Source organism: Monodelphis domestica, chromosome 1, assembly GCF_027887165.1.
Source record: "Monodelphis domestica isolate mMonDom1 chromosome 1, mMonDom1.pri, whole genome shotgun sequence".
Taxonomy (NCBI): Eukaryota; Metazoa; Chordata; class Mammalia; order Didelphimorphia; family Didelphidae; genus Monodelphis; species Monodelphis domestica.
The window spans coordinates 36,125,590-36,146,698 of NC_077227.1; the positions used below are offsets into that span (position 1 = coordinate 36,125,590).

Sequence of the window (21,109 nt, forward strand, 5' to 3'; positions counted from 1 at the left end):
GCAAGTAACAGACATCTACTTTCTTTTCCTTCCTTTTCTAATTGCTATGATTATTAAATATCTATCATGAACATAGTATGGCCAAGAACAATAGCACTAAACTGTTAGATGAAGTGTCACAAGGAAAAGGAGTCAGGTTACCAGATAGAGTTTAGAAACTGGGAGATCAGGACTTGAGGGGAAGCAGACAGAACAAGACAAGAAGTGAGGTGAGGAAAATTCAAGCTCTGAGTCAGGAATTGGAAGGAAACCATACTGGGGTTCAGGCTCCTAGACAGGTCTACTTAAAGTCAAAGAACTGGATTACTTCTGGAAAACAGAATTCAAAGATTTAAATAGGTTATCTGTAACTGGTTGTCTGGTTGGCCAGTTACCAGGCTGCAAGGTTAATTTCCCTCTTATGGTTGACTCATTAGCCCCCTAATGTGCTATCCTTTTTTTTACCCTAATGCCCCATTCTGTTGCTTTTCATTGCCTCTCCTATGGAGGTTTTTCCTTTCCTATACCTACACTCCTCCCTGGGTCAGTTTGCCATGGGAAAAAAAAAAAATGAACCTGATAAACTTTCATGTCCAAATGAGAAGCAAGGCAGGACTTTGAAAAGACCTCCTGGTCTGGAATTCGAAAGACCTGGCTTCTAGGGCTGGGCTCTTGCCACTGAATTGCTGTGTGGCCTCAGGCTGGTCATTTCCCCTTTCTAGGTGTCACCATGGCCTGCTAGGCTCATCTCCCAGGTGTCTGCTAACCCTAATCCTGAGTTTCTAGCCTTTGGGAGAAGATGCGAACACGGATGCTGGTTGACAGATTGGGGACCTGCCAACGGCAAGGTCTATCCCAAGTCTGGAGAAGCTCAGTAATCGATCAATTAACATTTATTAAGTGCCTACTAGGAGACCAGGCACTGTCCATTTCAGTCGGAGGGAGCCTTAGGATGATCTAGTCCAGTAGGTCAGGCAGTCAACGCACATCTATTAAGCGCCTACTATGTGCCAGGTCCTGTGCTATGGGAATGGAGACCCAAAGACAGGCTTTAGGGGGTGCACTGGAAAAACCGCGTGCCCCGCCCAATGGATTCTCTGTAGAGATAGTAGAAAGCACTGGTGTTGGGGAAAGGGGAGGGAAGAAGGGACTACAAATCCCAGAAGGCTGTGTGCCACCTGGAACCCCGAGAGAACTAGAGAGATTTGGATGGGATTTGGGGATAGGGGGGTGTGGGGGAGACTGATAGAGCGACTATCAATCCCAGGCTGCTTTGCGGGACAGGCTGCTTGTCCGTAGAAGAGAAGGCGGTGGGAGCGGGGAAGACAGGAAAAGACTACATTTCCCAGCGTGCTTTGCACCTCGCCCCGGTTGAGGACTACGTGTCCCAGGCGGCTGTGCGCAGCTGGCGGCTGTCCTGTCAGTTGGGAGCGGGGCGGGGACGGAGGCGGAGGCGGGGCGGCTCGGCTCGGGGAATCGGCCGCGGCGGGCGGGCCGTTGGCGCTGCGGGCGCCCGGGGATGCCCGGGGCTGGGGCCGGGGCCGGGGCCGGGGCTGGGGCTTCGGAGGAGGGCGGGGGCCCCGAGGCGGCTAGGGAGCCGGCGCGGCTGTGTGGCTACCTACAGAAGCTGTCCGGCAAGGGGCCCCTGCGTGGCTACCGCAGCCGCTGGTTCGTGTTCGATCCGCGCCGCTGCTACCTCTACTACTTCAAGAGTCCGCAGGACGCGTTGCCGCTCGGCCACCTGGACATCGCTGACGCCTGCTTCAGCTATCAGGGCCCGGACGAACCGTCAGCTGCCGGGCCGGCGGCCGCCGTCGGACCCGCCTCAGCCGGGGGCTCCGACGATCCGCCCGCCGCACTCTTCCAGGTGCACAGCGGAGGCAGCGTCACTGTACTCAAGGTGAGTAAGACCACCCCCACCCCCCAGTCTGAGGTACCCTCCCCAGAGGCATTCCTCCTCCAATCCAGCAGACACCCCCCCCCCCCAAGCCTAGGGCTTCTCAGAAAGATACTCTCCCCGGAACCGCACCCCCCCCCCCCCGCCCAGGGGAACCTTCCTTCAGAAGGGCAACCCCCTCTAAAAGCCCTCCCCCAGAGGGTACCCCCCAGTCCGGTGGGTCCACCGCCCTCAGACTGGGGGACCCTCCCCAGAGGGGTACCGTCCCAGGAAACCTCTCCCTCACTCTTGGGGACGCCCTCCCCTGGAGCCCTCTCCATTTAGATATCATCATCACCACCTCCTAGCAGGGGGACCCTCCTCAATGTTGTATCCCCCACTATGGAGGACCCTGTCCAACGTGGCATTCCTCCCCCCTCCAGCAGCCCACCCTGGGGGACCCTTTCCAGAGAGGCACTCCTCCCCTTCCCTGGGATCCGGCCACTAACAGACTACCCACTTGCCCGCAGGTCCTTAAACCAGGGAGCACCCCAACCCTATCCACAGGACTATCCCCAACCAGAATTCCCCTCTCCCATCAGGACTCTTCTATCAACCTCCAACTGGGCCCTTTCCGTCCCCCTCTTCCTCTCCCTCTCCCCCTCCCTCCAATCGGGACACTTCCCCTCTCCAAACTGAGCCTACTCTGAACCCACCCTCCATCTTCCCTCTCCCCTTTTCTCACTTCCAGGAAGTCTCTTTTTCTTCTCTTCTTTCCGGCTGCCCCTTTCGCCCTCATCTCTGTCCTCTCCCAGTTCCTCCCCTCACTCCAGCCCCCTCTCCACCCACCGCACCTACTTCTGTCCTTTATTTCCCCACTTGTCCCTGACCCCCCCCCCCCAATGCTATGTTCTCTCTCCCATTGGCAATACCAGCGTTGCCATTTCCTGCCCTTTAAACGTCCCAGTTTCCATCCCTTTAGAAGAAGAGTTTGGACTAGTTCTCCAAAGTTTCCTGTCTGCTTCTCCTAGTGAAGGCTCCAATCACTCCCTCCCTCCCCAGATCATTCTGCAGATGAAATCCTGTTTAATTGTTAGGATTGGGGAACTTCTCTACCTGGGTTCACTCCAGGAGCCTTCATATTTGGAGAAATTACTCATGCCTGGTATCTTTTGGGTGCCATCCCTATATTGTGCTCACCCATAGCATTTTCTGTCCCTCTTTAAGCAAGGGAAGGAGAACAACTAGTGGATAGAATGCATGATTTGATCATTCTGGGGAGTTATGGAGCCTGTCTTCCTGAGTTTCCCTGCTTTCCTCCAAGGTCTCAGTCCGTGATTCTGTGGCCTCTGTCCCTACTTTATCTCCTTTTTTACTCTCCTCATTTCCCCCTCATTATTCCTGCCAGCTTCACTTGGCTCAACTGTCTCCTGCTTAGCCTCTTCCTCATTTCTTGATTCTCCCAGGCATGACTACCTTGCTAGCACCTATGACTCCCTCTTTCTTTCTTGTCTTTTCTTGGGTTCTTTCCATCCTCAATCTTTTCCACTCCTTATTCAAAGCAACTTATCTTCAGGATGGTATTTTTAAAGAAACTAACCAAGTGATAGTAAGATCAGCACTCAACAATTGTGACTGGGGTGGTGGGGGTGACAGTTGTGAGCTTGGGGTTTTCCCAAAGGATCCCTTTACTAAGTTTGGTCATACTCAGCAGCTCTTTTTGCCCACAACTGAGGTCATTGTTGAAGTGTTTATTTCATATTCTTCCATTACTATCTTATTCTGGTTTTGATTAAAGTAGGTTCTAGCAAACTAGTTCTTTCTGTGCTACCTAGCTAGATTCGTAGAGATTATTGGATACTTTTGTCCAATAAAGCTGAAGAGAATCAAAGTTGGAGTTGTGTGCACCGAACTCTTAGGTAAAATTAGGAATAGCCGGTTAAGTACAGAGGGACTTTGGCCCAAAACAATGACCTATCAGCAGTTAACAAATTCACCATCATAATATAAGTGTAATTTCTTGCAGACTTGTTTATTAAGAATGAAAATAGACGCTTCTTGTCATATAGTTTCAGGTCTTAGTATCCTATTCCAAAATTTCTTTGATTACTTTTGGGTTTGATATTATTGCTTCCTTCCTCCTCCCCAAATCTGTATGTATCATAGAACAGTTAATATAAAAAGTAAGCAATGGCTCTTAGTTGTGCTGTCTGGAAGAAGAAACTTTCCCCACCCTTATTTTCTCTGGTGGGACAATAAAGCTACTGAAAATAAATTTGACTCAGTGTGACTTTCCTCATCTGGAAAATTAAGGAATTTGGCTGGTTTCTAAGACCCTTGCAGCTCTGAAATTCTATGATTCATATTTATCTTTGTATGAGTATGTATAGATCATAAACTACTAGAAATGATCTTTTTTAATTAAAAAATTAATAACAAATTTCCATATGAGTTTTCTGAAGTTATATGATCTAAATTGTCTCCCATCTTCTTTCCCCTCTCCTCTGAATTGCTGGTAAGCAATTCAGACTGGGTAATACATGTATTATCATGCAAAACATGTTTCTATATTATTCATTTTTTTAAGTGAATAATCTTATAAAACCAAAACCCTAAAACATAATCAAACAAATAAATGATAAACCAAATGCTTCCATCTTCATTCTGACTCCAACAGTTCTTTCTCTGGAGGCAGATAGTATTCTTTTTTATAAGTCCCTCAGAATTGTTCTGGATCATTGTATTGCTGTTAGTAGTAAAGGCCATCACATTTGATTGTTCCACCATATTGCTGTTACTGTTGTTATGTACAATGTTTTCCTGATTCTGCTTATTTCATTCTGCATCAGTTCATGTAGATCTTTCCAGGTCTTTCTGAAATCCTGTTCATCATTACTTATAACACAATAGTATTCTATCACCATCATGTATCACAATTTAAGCCATTCCTCAATTGAGGGCCATTTCTTTAGTTTCCAATTCTTTGCCACCACAAAGAGAGCAGCTATAAATATTTTTATACAAAGATATCCATTTTTTTTAATCTCTTTGGGATACAGACCTAGTAGGGCTATTATTGGCTCTTGGATCAGTTCACAACTCTACCAGCAATGTATTAGTGTCCCAATTTTGCCACATCCCCACTTATTTATAATTGGAAATGATCTTTTAAGACTTGAGGAGAGTGACTTTAGGGTGGAAGTCAAGAGAACTAATATTAATCATCTTTTATGTTTCTCTCACGCTGGGTGTATATATATATATACATACATATATAGACATATATATATACATACATATATATAGGTATATATATATGTACCCACACACAAGAATATGTTTTTGGCATAAGAATTAATCTGTAACTGATTAAAAAGTAAGACTATCTAAATGAGAGCTTTATAAGGAACAATATAAAAGTTGAAAACAGTATTTGATTTGGGATGGGAATATACTTTAAGAAGAGGTTGAATCATAATGCAATTTCAAAATAATATATTTTTGTAACTTAATGTAAATTTAAAACTTTGCTTTGTCAATGAAATTTTTTCATAAATTTTAAATGAAAATTAGTACTCATCCTTACTAACTTTTGAATCAAAGCCCAGATTCATGGTTTATTCAGTTTGATAAGCCATTGCCCAACTGATCATAAGATAGACTAAGTTTCCAAATAGATTTTTGTAATTCTGGATTGTTTTTCTTAAATTTAAGTTTTTAATGTATATATTTATACATATATACATATCTGTATATATGTACATATCATACTATAAACAGAGCTTTCCTTTTATAAGTTCATTTCTATCCCACAAAGTGATCCATATGATCATTGAGTCAGTAGATATCTTAGAGAATGCCTTGTCCAGTTTTAGAATTTTATAGATGAGAAGGGTTCAATGGAAGATTCATTACACCATGCTCATTTTGTTCAGCTGAGGTCATTTATAAAAAAATGCCTGTGGTTGGGGTTTTATTGGGTTTCTCAACTGTTTTCCACTTCTTGAAGAACTTTGTAGAGTAGTTGATAATGTATAGTCTTAGTAAACATCCTGTTTGAAAAATAGATGTGCTCATCAGCTTTTTGGGGGCAAGCCTACTTTGGTCATCCTTCTTGACAGAAGCTATAGTTCCCAGTGAATGAATACTTCTTATGTTGCAACATAAGGTTGAGATATACTAGTAGGGTATATCCTTTGACTTTGTTTCATTAAATCTTTTCTTAAAGTGAAAGGAAAGGAATAATTTTCAACATGATCTATATATCAGTCAAGTGAAGCTGAAAGATCCCTGTACATGGAATCAGGTAACCTCAGTTTGAACCTCAGCTCTGCAAATTATTATCTACCTGACCTTGGGCAGGACAATCAGGGTTCAGGCCTCAGTTTCCCTATCTGTAAAATCAATGGAATAGGTTAGATAAGCCCAAAGATCCTCTTCCAACTCCAAGTGGAAAACTCCCACACACATTTTAGGTCTTCCATCCTCCTTTCCTTTTCCCCCCCTTCCTTCCTTCCTCTCCCTCTTACTTCCCTCAGAGTTACACAGCCAGGAGGTGTCTGAATCCAGGTCTATGCCCAGTTGTACCTGACTCTAGGCCTGGCACTCTGTCCACTGTGCTAGGTTTTCTTATTTCTGTGACTGAAATAAGGTGATAAAACTGGAGACAAATGAACATGGGGACATGTGATACAGCTGAGAAGTGTGTGGGAGGATGTTCCTCGCTGGGGTCTTTCCCCCTACACTGGCTGGTACACAGCCAGGGCTTAATGAATATCTGTTGAATTTAATTGAACTCAATGAATCCAGGCTGATTTCCCCCCAGTCTGGACTGTCTGGCATTTTGATTTGGTTTCCATGACCCGGGGCTGCCCACCTGTGATTTGGGTTTGTTAAAGTGTCAGTGTTTCCCCTGCCTTTTCCTTGCAGAGTGAGGTCAGGATAGCCAAGTAGTTACATGTTCCCAGGGCTAATCTGCTTTGGAGTGAAGGATACAACTTTTCTGTGAAACATCTTCTTTTTCTTGGTAAGATACTTGTTGCCATTGTAATCACAGAAAGTATATTTTATGCAAAAGTAGTTTGGCCTTTAATTACTTAATTGTTAATTGCACATTTCCTCCCTGTACCTTTTTAGCTGTTGTCTGGAACTTCTGCTTAAGTCTGTTGCTCTTTGCTGTGTCACCCGTCTTCCCCCCAAAGATCGCAGGCTCCCTGAGCTCTGGAAGTGCCTTGATTTCTTTGCTTGCTCAGACAGGCTCCAAGTCTTGCACCTTGAACACAGTATATGTTCTTTGCTGTTTATTTTGATCTTGGCTTGGGCATGTGGTCCAACCTTTCCTTGTACCCTTTTCTGGGTTATCCTCCACAACTTGTCATCTTGCTAGAAGCAGCATATTCCATTTTGGACAATTCTGAGTCTTAGAGAATTGTTTGTTCTGTCAGGCAGCAGCACCGTAGCAACCTGAGCTCTAAACCTTGGAGTCCCAGGGCCTGAGGGCCTGTCTTGGTGTGACTCCACACTGCTGGTGGGACTACAGGGGGATCAAGGAACTTCTCTGGATCTTTAAATGAAGGCTTTGGCCCAAGGGATCACTAAAGGCCCTGAGAACTTTAAATCCTAGACAAAAAAATCTGCTTTCCTGTTATTCTTTGCTCCTCATTCTAAGCTCTAGACCAAGCAGTACACCACAGATTTCAATCAAAATATAGTCAGGCTGTCCCAAAAATCTTAGTGCAGTTTTAACTATTAGTGGTGTAAGAGTTTAAAATGGCACCAAGACTTTTGGGACACCCTGTATAATAACTGCTCACTGCCCATATGACTCTAATGCAAGTTAATATGTGATATGCACATACAGAGTGCTTTGAGAGGTCCAAGAAAAGAAAGTTCATTATGAGTTGGGGGAGGGTATGCCATGAAAGACTTCCTCAAGGAGGTTGTGTGGAGCTGGTCATGAAAGAGGAGAAATCACTTTCTAAGCTTAGGTGGAAACCTGAAGAGGCACGAAGAGGGGCAGGTCTCAGGGCCGCCTCTTAGTCTGGTGTGGCTGGAGTAGACAGGACTGTAGCACATCATCCAGAACCAGGGCATGTATGTATATTAGGGAGGATGCAACCCAACCCCTCTCCATCCCTGTTCACCATTGGGGAAATGGAGGCCAGAGTGACCTGGCTGCTTAAGGCTAGATAACTAGTGATAGAACTGGGGCAGCATCTTTATTTTAATCATCAATCATTTATTCCCCACTGTGGCCCAATAAGAAAAATAAAGCCTTTGTAGCAAATAAGTAGTCATGCAAAATGAATCCCCTTGTTGGCCAAATCTCCTTGTGCGCATGAGGCTGAGAGCTCTGGGTCAGGAGGTGGGAAGCATGCTACATCATTGGCCCTCTGGAATCATGATTGATCATTGAGTTTTTCAAAATGGTTTGTTTTTTACAGTGTTGATGAACAACATAAATTGCTCTGGTTTTGCTCATTTCACTCTGCATAAGTTCATACATAAGGTTTCTGGGAAAAAAATCTTTCTTATTTTTTTAAAGTACAATTCAGTGTTTTGTTCATTCTGAGTCATTTCTCAATTGGACACCTCCTCAGTTTCCAGTTCTTTGCCATTGCAAAAAGAATTGTTCTATGGGTTTTTTTCTATAGGCCTCTTTCCTTTTTTAAAAAAAATCTTTAGAGTCGTATTTCTGGGTCAAAGAGTATGTACAGTTTAGTCATTTTTCAGACACAATTCCAAATTTCCTTCTAGAATAGCTAGACCAATTTACAGCTCCACCAGTAGTATCCATGTGTCTGTTGCCTTTTTACAATACCTTTCACAGCTATGTACCCCATGCTTCTCACACATACCACAACCCCTGTGTTAGAGGTTTGTGTCCTTTCCTGCCTATGCTGTTACAGAAGTCTCTTAAGTGATCTTCCTATGTATCCATCCTCCACATAGCTGCCAGAGCAATACTACTGAAGTAGCCCAGTCTGACTGACATTTATAGTGACATGTGGCTCCTTGTTTTTAGAATCAAATACAAACTTCTCTGCTTGGCATTGACATCTGGGTTCTCTAGGCTGCTTATCCATCACTTCCCTCCACAACCTCTGCCCCATCAGCTACCTAAACTATTGACCCTTCCCTGCATACATTGTTCCATCCTCTGCCTCCCCTGCTGACTGCCTCACTTGGGTTCCTCTGCCTCTTTGCTTCAATTCTTGGAATACCTAAACCCCGGAAAGCACAATTTTCAAAGGCTTTTTGTTTGTTATTGTTGTGCTTGTTTTTAATTCTTACCTTCTATCATAGAATCAATACTGCATATTGGTTCCAAGGCAAAAGAGTAGTAAGGGCTAGGTAATGAGGGTTAAGTGACTTGCCCAAAGTCACACATTTGAATCTAGGACCTCCTGTCTCTAGGCCTGACTCTTAATCTATTGAGCTACCTCACTGCCCCCTTTCTTTGATTCTCCCAGGTGTTAGTGGCTGCCCACTAAAATAACTTTGTATTTAGTTTGTGGATTTCCTACTCATCTGCAAGCTCAGTGAGGGCAAGGACTGTCTTATTTTGTCCCCAGGGTCTAACACAGTCCCTGGAACATAGTAGATGCTTATCAAATGCTCGATGAAATGTTTTAATTTAGTGGAATCAGTGGCTCTGCTTTATGCTGTACAGAGTAGGCCCATGTGTATGTATGTCCACATGTATATATGTACTAGATTTTAAAATAGACATTAGTCCCCATATTATCTCCTAAATCAGGCCTCTTTCTAATATAGTTCAAAAGGTGATGTGAAACGTGTGGCTTCATGAGTAACATGTTAAATTTAGTCCTGTTGTAAGATGCTTTGGTTTTGGTCTTGGGCTTTTTGCTGCTTGGCTCTGGTCAACTGGCTTTTACTAAGCCTTGCTAATGTAGAGCTTTTCTAATGTTTTCTAACCTTTAATGACTCCCCTTGCCCTTTGCAGTAAATAGTGCAAGATCACATACTTTCCCAATTTCCTTCCCTTTTCAGAGTAACCACAATTTATGAAGCAGCAAGAGGAGTAAAATGAATATAGGGCAGAGGTATTGAAGTGACCTTCCTAATGGCACTATATCATACATTTAACTGAATGTGTGCTTAACTCTAGTGGGAGATAATCTGTCAGAACTGTTTTGTTCAGTGTTTGTTGCCTTTTTTCTTTAAAGGGAATTTAAAAAAATAATGCTATGTAGATGGAAATGGAGAATTGGCAAGTCCTATTAAAAACCTTTCAGCATGACTATCCTAATGAATTCTGCTGAATACTATAACTAATGTAAGGGTGCCAATATGTAATAAATGCTGTAGAGAATACAAATGAAAAGAATCTCCTCTTGTTGTCAGGAAACTTATGATCTGGATGAAGAGATAAGACTTAGATAGAAAACAATTAGAGGATGATGAGAATTTACCCAATGGATTTTCTGTCTGTATTAAAAAGTCACGGTTTCAGATATTCCATGTGGCATAGGGAGCCTATAGTTTTAACTGTCTCTATTTCTCTCATTGACTGCTATTGTGGGTGCCTGGAAGTATTTTGGTGGGAAAGGCACATCCATTTGGAAGAGATTCAATTTTCCTGCTTGTCACACATTATAGATTGTTGATAATACAAGAGCTCTACTTGTAATCATAGAAACTCAAGAGAAATACTAGGTGGCTATATAAAATATTCTCTTGGAAGTTCATGTCTTAGGAAATCTAGATAGGGAATCTTATGTAGAGAATTATCATATCAGTTGCTAAAAATGTTGGGGATAGGGACTGGGATGAGATTTCATAGGTAAGGGAACTCTGGGATAAAACTGCTACTTGGGTAGGTAGGAACCTTTTCTTTACCTTAAAGTTCTAGAGAACTTCCCAGAGTACCCCCAAATAAAGTGGCTTGTCCACAGTCATATAGCCAATGTGTGAAAGTATATATGGTCCACCAAAAATATTCTCGACTCTCCGGAAAGGGACAAATCAGAACAGGCTGGAATTAGGATACAAGATTCTCAGAAGAGAAATGCTTTGGATTCTGACCTAACTAATGTGTCCTCACTAAAAATGTGGCCCTCCTAGTGATAACCTTTGGGTTTGTTGTTGTTTGGAACTAGATCTCTGATTTCATTCATAAGGGAACTCCTGATGAGGAGATGCCTTCTGGCAGTGCAGAATGGTACCAGAGAGTTATCTAGGATATGGAAAGGTTGTGACTTTCCCAGGATCACACCATACAGCATGTTTCAGAATCAAGACATGGATGAGTGAAAAAACATTAAGAACATACAAGGTCCTAAGCACTGGGAATACAAATATATGTTTTTAAAGTCCCTGCCCTTAAAGACATTACCTTCTAATAGGATAAAAAAGATAAGACATATGGGGCTCAAGAGATGTAGTCTACCTCTGGAAAAATAGCAAGCTGAAACCTGGGGAAGGAAGGATGGGAGGGCTAAGAGAGGCATTTGATAGACAGTGAACTGCCTGCAATGGCTAGAAGTGATGTAAAGTTGAAGCATTCAGGAAATGCCTGTCTTGGGAAGGCTATGCTTTGAGATCCAGGGAAGACTCTGAGTCAAAGCAGGATTGGGAGCAAAAAACAGTAGCTATGATAGAGGGTCACATCCTTGAGGTAAGAAATGGTTGCCAGAGACAAGTTCCAAGTTTTCTGCAGCAATTTAGGAGAAATATGATGTCAGGGAGGAATCCTTTTTCTCCCCTGAGAATAATTACAAAGGGAATATTCCAGGTACTAGCCAGAATATTAGAAGTTCAAAAATGAGCCTAAGTCTTCTTGACTCATTGAACCGTGCTTCTTACTGCTCAGTTAAGTATTGTACACAAAATGGAAGTGAAACAGTGCTCTATCTTAATGAGTAATCTTTTTTCTTTCTTTCTTTTTTTAAAAACCCTTATCTTCTTTCTTAAAATCAGTACTATGCATCATTTCCAAGGCAGAAGCTTGGTAGGAGCTAGGCAATGGGGGTTTAAGTGTCTTATCAAGAGTCACACTGCTAGGAAGTATCTGATTAGAGCCTCCCAAAACCAGATTTGAACCCAGGATCTACCAGTTCTAGGCCTGGCTCTCTATCCACAGAGCCACAGAACTGCTGTCAGTCATCTTCTTAAGGGACCACTTTGACTATGTTAAAAGCCTTCATTGTCTTCCATGAGAAATGGATTTGGGTACCATGTTTTGTGGCCATACCATACTATAAATGAAAGAATTAAAAATCATCTATTAAGTGCTTACTTTGTGAAAATGACTGGGCTCAGCACTGGAAATACAAATAGAAAAGCAAGGTAGTCCTTTCTGTCAAGGGAGAAATGACCCATATAGGAAGGTTGAGCTATTGGACAAATGTAAATGCGTAGGGCTCTTAAGGCAGTGACAAAATGGATGGTAATGCAACTTCTTTTCATGAAGCATGAACGTATTTCTGGTTGATCTAACACTTAGTGGTTAGTATTTGAATGCCTTCTCTTTATCCAAATGAATTTCCTCTAGACCAGTGCTTTCCAGGTTTATTCTTTGCACTCTTGTGTCAACACTTCCCCAAATAAGTTCATCGTTCATTTTGTAGGTATTGCTGCCACAAAAATGCTATTGGAGCTCACAGAGCCATAGAATATTAAGCTGGGAGGGTCCTTAGAGATCTTCTGACATAGCTCCTTAATTAGCAGTTGAAGAAATGAAGCCCAGAGAAGCAAAGTAACTTTTTTAAAGTCACACAGCTAGAAAGTGGTTTGAACCCAGGCATTATGGCTCTATATCCTGCCATACATGAAGTTGAGGAGGTACAAAAGCAGGGTTAAAAAGAAGGCCTGGTAGCTTAGAGGCTGGCCCAGCATTTCATACAGTCCATGTGGTTTTGCCATTGCTACCACCAAAGAGGAAGACCCTTGTGGCTCTGAACCCTCTGATGCCTGGACTTTTCCATCACATAACAGTCTTATGGACCCCATTTTGAGTCTATAGTGCATGGCAGTAGTGTGATGAGATTAATATAAGTTTTCAGGTTATGGTCAAGATATTAAAATATTTCCTTTAGAAGCAGATATAATTTCACCTACAATGTTTAGCCTTGACATCTTTCTATTCCACTTTTGTAAAGTTCCTATGTGTTTCCAAAAATATAATGATGTTTGTAGAGCCAAGAACATGGAACGAAATCTGTAATGATTGCACATTGAAACTATTAGTAGCAGAGCCAAGAGCAAAGCTCCCAAGATGATATTGGGTGTGGCCATACGGGTTTTTATTTACCCTGAACAAACAAAATTGGAGCTTGTGCACTTTGACTGTCCTGAATTGCGTAGTGGTTAGCTCCAGATCCAACTCAGATTTACCCAAATGACCCAGCTGCTTTCCTAATACATTGGAATGTAGATGTGGTCATTTGGAGGCCACATTTTATTTTACAGCTCAGACTTTCATGCTCTTTTGAAATAGAAAGTATTTTCAACAGTCTTTCACATTTTCTACTCCTTGAGGAAAGTACAAAAGCAGAAAATGACACCGTTCTTCTTCATCTTAGTTTAGTTCAATTAAATATTTCTGAATTGCCTAATAATGTTCCAGATTTTGTGCTGGGAATCTGAAGGTAAGTGAGGACACTGTCACTGACCTCAAGGAATTTACAGTCAGCTTCACTGATATGTGTGTGATATGGAAATAACACAGACACAGCTAAGTAAAATGGAAGTTAGGGTCTGGGAAGGCAAAAGAAATCCAAAGTACTTTCAGACTGTTGAAAAAGGGAGAAAGTACTTTCTGTTTGTGGAAGCAGAGAAGCTTCACAGAGAAGGTGGTTCTGGATTACTTAGCCTCCTCTCTGAAGAAAGTTTTCTGCAGGATACAGATGAATTCATACATTCAAAGCAAAGGTTGAGTGGTATATACCTGAAAAGGAGTAGACAAGAAAGGTAAGTTCAGTTTAGATAAACATTTATTAAAAGACTAGGTTGTTGGAAGGCCTTAAAAATCAAGCTGATGAATTTGTATTTTATCTTATAGGCCAGTAATCTCCAAAATTTTTCGATTGTAGGCTCATCCTTATCTGTGGGGAAAAAAAATTAAGCTTATATCCCTAATAGAAATGTATTTATTTATTGTGAGTTTGTAGATTTATAACACCTTGTTGCTCATTTTTTTTTTAAACCCTTACCTTTCATCTTGGAGTCAATACTGTGTATTGGCTCCAAGGCAGAAGAGTGGTAAGGGCTAGGCAATGGGGGTCAAGTGACTTGCCCCGAGTCACACAGCTGGGAAGTGTCTGAGGTCAGATTTGAACCTAGGAACCTTGAACCTAGGCCTGGCACTCAATCCACTGAGCTACCCAGCTGCCCCCTGTTGCTCATTTTAAGCCCAGAGTAAAATAGAATCACTCCTTAGGCCCCATAATTTTTTGATTGTAGGCTCATCCTTATCTATAAAAAAATTTTTTTTAAGCTTATATCCCTAATAGAAATGTATTTATTTATTGTGAATTTGTAAATTTATAACACCTTGTTGCTCATTTTAAGCTCAGAGTAAAATAGAATCACCCCTTAGGCCAACCTTGTTCCTCATTCTGCTGCCTTAGGGAGTTATTTTAAATGAAAAATCATGAATTCAGTCACAATCATTCCAAACCGCCAAGTAATCATGACAGATAGAGAGCTTTGTGAATTTTGGCAGAGTCTAATCTCTATGTAAAAATTAGGAATTTTCTTCTTTAGTTCAACATTGGACCTTTTTGTAGTTGAGGAGGCAAAATTCATGTTACTAGAAAATTTGGGTAATGAAATAGCTAATTATAGTATCTATGGAGTTGGGAAAATCATCCCTTTTCTCTAGACTTCCTATGGTTCTTAAGTAAGTAGGTGGATAGGTGACATAAACATAGGTCTTCTGCCCCTCTGTGCCTGGAGAGCCAGTGATCTTCCTTTCCTGCAATAATTCAGCCCTACATTCTTTTTCTACTCTCACTGGTTGTCTTGAGGCTGCCAGTTCTTGGCTCAGTCTGTATAATCCTACTCTTTTCCTCTCAGCTTCCAGATCTTTGGAATCTATCTGGATCAGAATTAGCTTCTTCTATACAAATTCCTCAGGACATAACCATGTCTGTTACTCAATGATTTGAGGCATTTCTAGAAGATATACAGATCTTGTTCATGATCAAGTAGTATTCTTACCTAACAAAGTAATTACCTTTAGATGGGCTGAATTATCAATAGAGTACCATTTTACAATGTATTATTGCTTTAACCAAATGGTGTTATAAACTTATATGAAAACAAATGTTAAAGGATGAGATAAACATGAACTATTTAACCCAAATCACTAGGGAGCCACTGAATTTCAGTAGAGGAGTGATATTATATCTTTGGTTTTGGAAAATCACTTTGGTAACTAAATAGAGAACAAGTTTAGGTAGGGGAAATACTTGAAGCAAAGACAACAATTAGAAGGCCATTGTAATAGTTCAGACTGAAAGATGGTCAGGTACTGAACCAGGATAATGGTTTTGTGAGTTGAGAAAAGGGAACAGATATAGAAATGACAAGATTTTGATATACATCACTGTATGCGTTAAGGATGATCCTGGAGTCGCACACCTTGGTAATTGGAAGGTTTGCAGTGCTTTTGATGGTGTCCTAGAAAAAAGGGAAGTTCTGAAGATGAAGTTTTGAGGTAAAGAATATAAGAAGATCTATGCTACAAATTGCTTAAACCTGTCTCATGCTGGCTCATATTGTATAGCCTTGTCCTTCAGAAAATGAAGAGTGTGGTGTGGCTCTTATTGGTCATTGCTCTTTTTGGAGTCCAAAGACTGTCTCCTGATGAGCCTTAATTCCAGCTATGGAAGTAATCTGGTGGGCCCTAGCTGAGAATACTTGAGGTTTGGAATATTGCCAGCTGAGAGGTTTTGTTTAGGTTATAACTAACTGAGAGACCCATCCTTTCACTATCCTGTTTAATTACATACCCTATGAGATTATGCCAGAGGTCTTTCGTGATACCTCTTCCCTTCCTTTAAGAAAAATATACACGCTACTGAAGGCTTTTGTGGTGCCAAAAATTCCTTATTCTACCTCAACTGCCTCCCTTAGGCCCACAAAAGATTAAAATCACAAAGTTGTATTCATGGCTTATTTTTTCACAACTAATTGTTGCCTATGTAGAACTTGATAGTCTGAATAGGAGAGGTAATGTTACTGTGTAAGGTTGACCCAGCAGTACAAGAATGCCTTCAGAGCTGGGACATCTCACTATATTGGTTGCTTAGCCTTCATTTCTCATGGCTGCCTATCCTCTTGCTTATGCCAAGTGATTTGGAGAGTGTTACTTTAAAAAATAAAGGGCAAGTATAAAAGAAGAAAGCTGACCAACTCGAATTGGGTTTAAAAAATGGAATTAGCACCCAGCCATAGCACTGCTGGGTCTGTACCCCAAAGAGATAATGGACACAAAGACTTATACAAAAATATTCATAGCTGCGCTCTTTGTGGTGGCCCAAAACTGGAAAACGAGGGGATGCCCATCAATTGGGGAATGGCTGAACAAACTGTGGTATATGTTGGTGATGGAATACTATTGTGCTAAAAGGAATAATAAAGTGGAGGAGTTCCATGGAGACTGGAACAACCTCCAGGAAGTGATGCAGAGCGAGAGGAGCAGAACCAGGAGAACATTGTACACAGAGACTAATACACTGTGGTATAATCGAACGTAATGGACGTCTCCATTAATGGCGGTGTAATGTCCCTGAACAACTTGCAGGGATCCAGGAGAAAAAAACACCATTCATAAGCAAAGGATAAACTATGGGAGTAGAAACACCGAGGAAAAGCAACTGCCTGAATACAGAGGTTGAGGGGACATGACAGAGGATAGACTCTAAATGAACACTCTAATGCAAATACTATCAACAAAGCAATGGGTTCAAATCAAGAAAACATCTAATGCCCAGTGGACTTACGCGTCAGCTATGGGGGGTGGGGGGGAGGAAAAGAAAATGATCTTTGTCTTTAACGAATAATGCTTGGAAATGATCAAATAAAATATATTAAAAAAAATGGAATTAGCATTTGTCTTATCTGTTTTCAGGATGTAAATGCCTTAGAAGAGGAAGTTTTCCTATTTCCTCTAGTTCCTAGTATACCTGACCCTAGAAAGTTAATATGACTCATTATAAAATAGTCTTTGAATCTGTACGGAGGATCACTTTGGGAGAGATACTTGTAAAGTCCATTTGGTACACGAATAAAAAATTTTGGATGGTATCCAAGACAAACTTGTTTAACCCTCCCTGAGGAAATGTCTAGGATGGCCTCTGTGTGTAACATGGGTGTGTATGTTTATGTCCTTGTATGCAAATGTGATATATGTGTATATGTGTATGAGTGTGTAAGGGGGGAAAACAGTAGATGAACTAGCCCCTGAGGGTAGTTCTCAGGACTTTGAAAAACTCTTGAATCCCTTTTGTCTGCAAAGCCCAAACATTAGTGTGTTGTGTGTAAAGGGCTGGGACGTGTAGGTGTGAGTCCAAGCTCTGCAATTTACTACCCAGAGTATCCACTATACTCTGCCCAGATGAGAAAAGATCTAGATTACTGAGTTTAGCTCTGGGTTCCACTTTTCAGGAAGGATGTGGATATACAAGAAAGCATCCAAAGGAAAACAACCTTCCTGATCAAGGGTCTTAATATCCTACTAAAGGGGATCAAATGAAGAACATAGGGATTCCTGGGCTGGAGAAGAAAACATTTAGAGAGACAAGAGAACTGCCTTCAAGTATCTGAAGGGATTCCATGTGAGAGATTAGAGTTTTTAGATTAGACTGTTTATTTCGCCTCAGTAGTTGCACAGTGGAAATTGTAGAGGCAGATTTCAGATGAGAGAGAAAGAGAAAAAGAGAGAGAGAGAGAGAGAGAGAGAGAGAGAGAGAGAGAGATGAATGATAAGAGATAACCATATGCCAGTATTTAGCAAGCTACTATCTGTGATTTGCCTTCATGGAGAGAAATTCACTGGCTCATAAAAAATAACTTCTTTTGCCTATACATCTGTGTAGATATATTTATATCACACACATACATATGTACATATATACCTCTGTCTGATTATCTCTATATCTAGGACAAGAGTGCATGGCCAATTTTCTAGCCTGTTGGTAAGGGCCTCTTTTAGATTTATCACTGATTTAAAATAAATTGTATAGGGGGCAGCTGGGTAGCTCAGTGGGTTGAGAGCCAGGCCTAGAGACGGGAGGTCCTAGGTTCAAGTCTGACCTCAGACACTTCCCAGCTGTGTGATCCTGGGCAAGTCACTTGACCCCCATTGCCTAGCCCTTACCACTCTTCCAAGACAGAAGGTAAGGGTTTTAAAAAATAAAATGAATAAAAAATAAATAAATAAAAAATGTATAACCTCGGCCCACTGGTTGTCTGAAGCATGAGAAGAGTTGAAAGAAATTCACTTGCCCTATTTCAGAATTGAACAGAAGGGAAGTGAATAGATTGGATTGTTATTAGGAAACTTCAAAATTCTCTTAATGGTTTCAGGCTTCTTCCTGAAACAGAGGTCCATCTGTTTAACAAGACTATTTTTGAAATACTCCATTCTCTGAAGCACCAACAAAGGGATTACACCCTCATTTGAGTACTGGAGTCACCTTGGACATGCTAGTCATCCTTTCAGCCTCATTGGTAAAATAGCAATATATTGGTCCTACTTGCCTCATAAAGTTGTGATGAGAATCACATGAGATTGCTGTATGTTTTTGAAGAGGACCAATGGCATCACAGGGTGTTGTCTTGACTTGTGCATGAACTGGATTTAGGTGAGGCACAGTTACACAAAGTCATCAGTCTCACTCTCCCACCAGCATCATTGAATGCCAGTGGTATGACCAAAGTCAAGACTACTACAGTAGATGACCTTGAGTCTTCCATGGCTGACCAAGCTCTATGTACTCCACAATGCCTGCTTCAGCCACCTTCATAGCCATTGGAAAAAATTGTTCTTATCCTTCCATTCTGTCAAAGATGAGAGGTAGGCAAAGGTAGACATCTCTCTTAACATAACATACAGAAGGGTTTGAGACCTGTTGGTTATCATCAACCTGGTTTATCCCATTTGCTGAGACATTTTACTAGGGTGTAGCCATTGCACCTGCTACAGCTTCTTAGAGCCACAGGTGAGAGTTGGGTGAAAGGTAGACACCAAAGGTAGATGAGCAGCCCTGAAAAGGACTCCACAAGCCAGAGGTGTCAGCCCTCCCTGAATACCCCATATACCCCAATGTGTGGACATGTAAGGTCTGAACATTGTCTAGATACTTGTAAGACTGAACATAGTCTAGATACTTGAGTTTTTTCTTCCCCACAATACCTTAGAAGTTACTGAGTTTCCTTGCAAGCAGCATGTCTCCATTCTGTCAAGGATGACTTAACTAGTTTGATGGTATTGTGAAAAATTAATCAACACATTGAAAAAGTCTGACATGATGTGTAGAGTTCTATACCCTTGGTCTCTCTCTTCTGCCAACAAAGTGGTAAAGGTGTCTTCCCCTATCTCTGTTTGGGACCAAGCCTGGTCATTATAATTTTACAACATTCAATTTTGATTATTAGTTGTCTTCTCATCTCAAGTCTAGTCTTCTGGTCACTACTTTGTGCTGCAAAAAAAAAGTTGGCTTTTTTAAGATTATATTTACTCTTGTTCTAGGTGATGGCTAAGTAGGTTACCCAGCAGCATTCTTGAGAACATTATCCCAAACTAGATGTTTTATGAGAAATGAAAGTAGAAGGAGATGACAGCTTTCTTGGCAAAATGGAACAAGAGCAGTGAGACACAGCTGAAGTGTTAAGATTTTTTTTGCTAAGAAATTGAGCCAGGGGGAATATTCCTCCATGATCCAGAGAGTATTTCCTCCTCCACCAGCTTGGGGGCCTATTTTCTTTCATGAATGAGAGTAGAAAATTATTCTTTTACTTGATTTTCCTCCCTCATTTCCATTGTTCAGTTTTTTAAAACTTATTTTTATTTATTAATACATTCTTTTAAAATTTTGAATTCTAGAGTCTCTCCTTCTCTCCCATCCCTCCCCCACCCACTAAGAAGCCACATGATATATCCGTTTTACCTTTGAAATCATGAAAGACATTATTTCCATGAACACCAAATTGCAAAAAAAAAAGTAAATAAAGAGAGAAAATTATATTTCAATTTGTACATAGGACTCATCAATCAATTCTCTCTCTGGATGTGGATAGCATTTCTTCATCATAAGTCTTTTACAATTGTCTAGGATATCTGTATTGATTACAATAGCCAAGTCTTCCACAGTTGGTCATCATCATGTCATTTCTATATCCAACTGATATATTCTTTCCTTTTTGAACCAAATTCAATGAAAGTGAGGTTCAAGCATTGCCGACCTCTGCCTTTTCCCTTCCATTAAAAATGCTTTTCCTTGTATACCTCCTTAATGTGAGAAAATTTGTTCCATTCTATCTCTCTCTTCCTCTTTTCCCCAGTGCCTCCTTTCGCACACTTATGTTCTTATTTTTGAGAGTATCCCAATATAATTGATTCACATCTGTGCCTTTATCTGTATATGCCTCTTCTAAATGCCCTAATAATGATAAAGTTCTTAGGAGTTATCCTCTTCCCACATTAAGTCCCTTATGATTATTTTTTAATGCTTCTGTTTGAATGTCACATTTTCTATTTAGCTCTGGTCTTTTCATCAGGAATGTTATACCAAATTCCAGAGCTCCCAGGTCAAGAAGAAATATTGTAAACCATCAGAAAGAAACAATCAAAATACTGTGGAGCTACAGTTAGGATCACACAAGATTTATCAGCTTCCACAAAGAAAAAAGCAAGATAACCTATCCAACAAATCTGAGCATAATCCTTTTGGGGGGGAGGGGGAGTGAATATTTAATGACATGGAGGACTTTCAAGTCTCATTGATGAAAAGACCAAGTACCTCCATTGTTTAAAATGAGGAATAACCTTAACCAAATGTTCTAAGGTAGAGTCTGAGAAATTTTAAGATTCACACTAAACAGTTGAGGTTAAGTGACTTGCCCAAGGTCACATACTTAGGAAGTGTCTGAAGACAGATTTGAACCTGGACCTCCCAACTCTGAGCCTGGCTCTCTGTCCACTGAACCTCCTAGCTGCCCCTTTGTTCTTTTTATTGTACCTTGCTGCCTCTAACTTCTAGAAAAAGTCATTGCATAGTCTTA

At 41.2% G+C, this 21,109-nt stretch overlaps 1 protein-coding gene across 3 annotated transcripts in view; it reads left to right on the forward strand.

Annotated features, from left to right (window-relative positions):
* The first annotated feature begins 1,419 nt into the window (after positions 1-1,419).
* Positions 1,420-21,109, forward strand: part of TBC1D2B (TBC1 domain family member 2B) — an 84,314-nt gene continuing 64,624 nt past the window's right edge. The window contains exon 1 of one of the 3 annotated variants that reach the window (XM_007478021.3): positions 1,420-1,879. In XM_007478021.3, coding sequence (XP_007478083.2) covers positions 1,499-1,879 — 381 coding nt within the window. In that variant the 5' untranslated portion in view covers positions 1,420-1,498. Of the gene's footprint in view, positions 1,880-6,857; positions 6,882-21,109 lie in introns of those variants that run through there. The other 2 variants (XM_007478020.3, XM_056797226.1) reach the window with 2 other exon arrangements.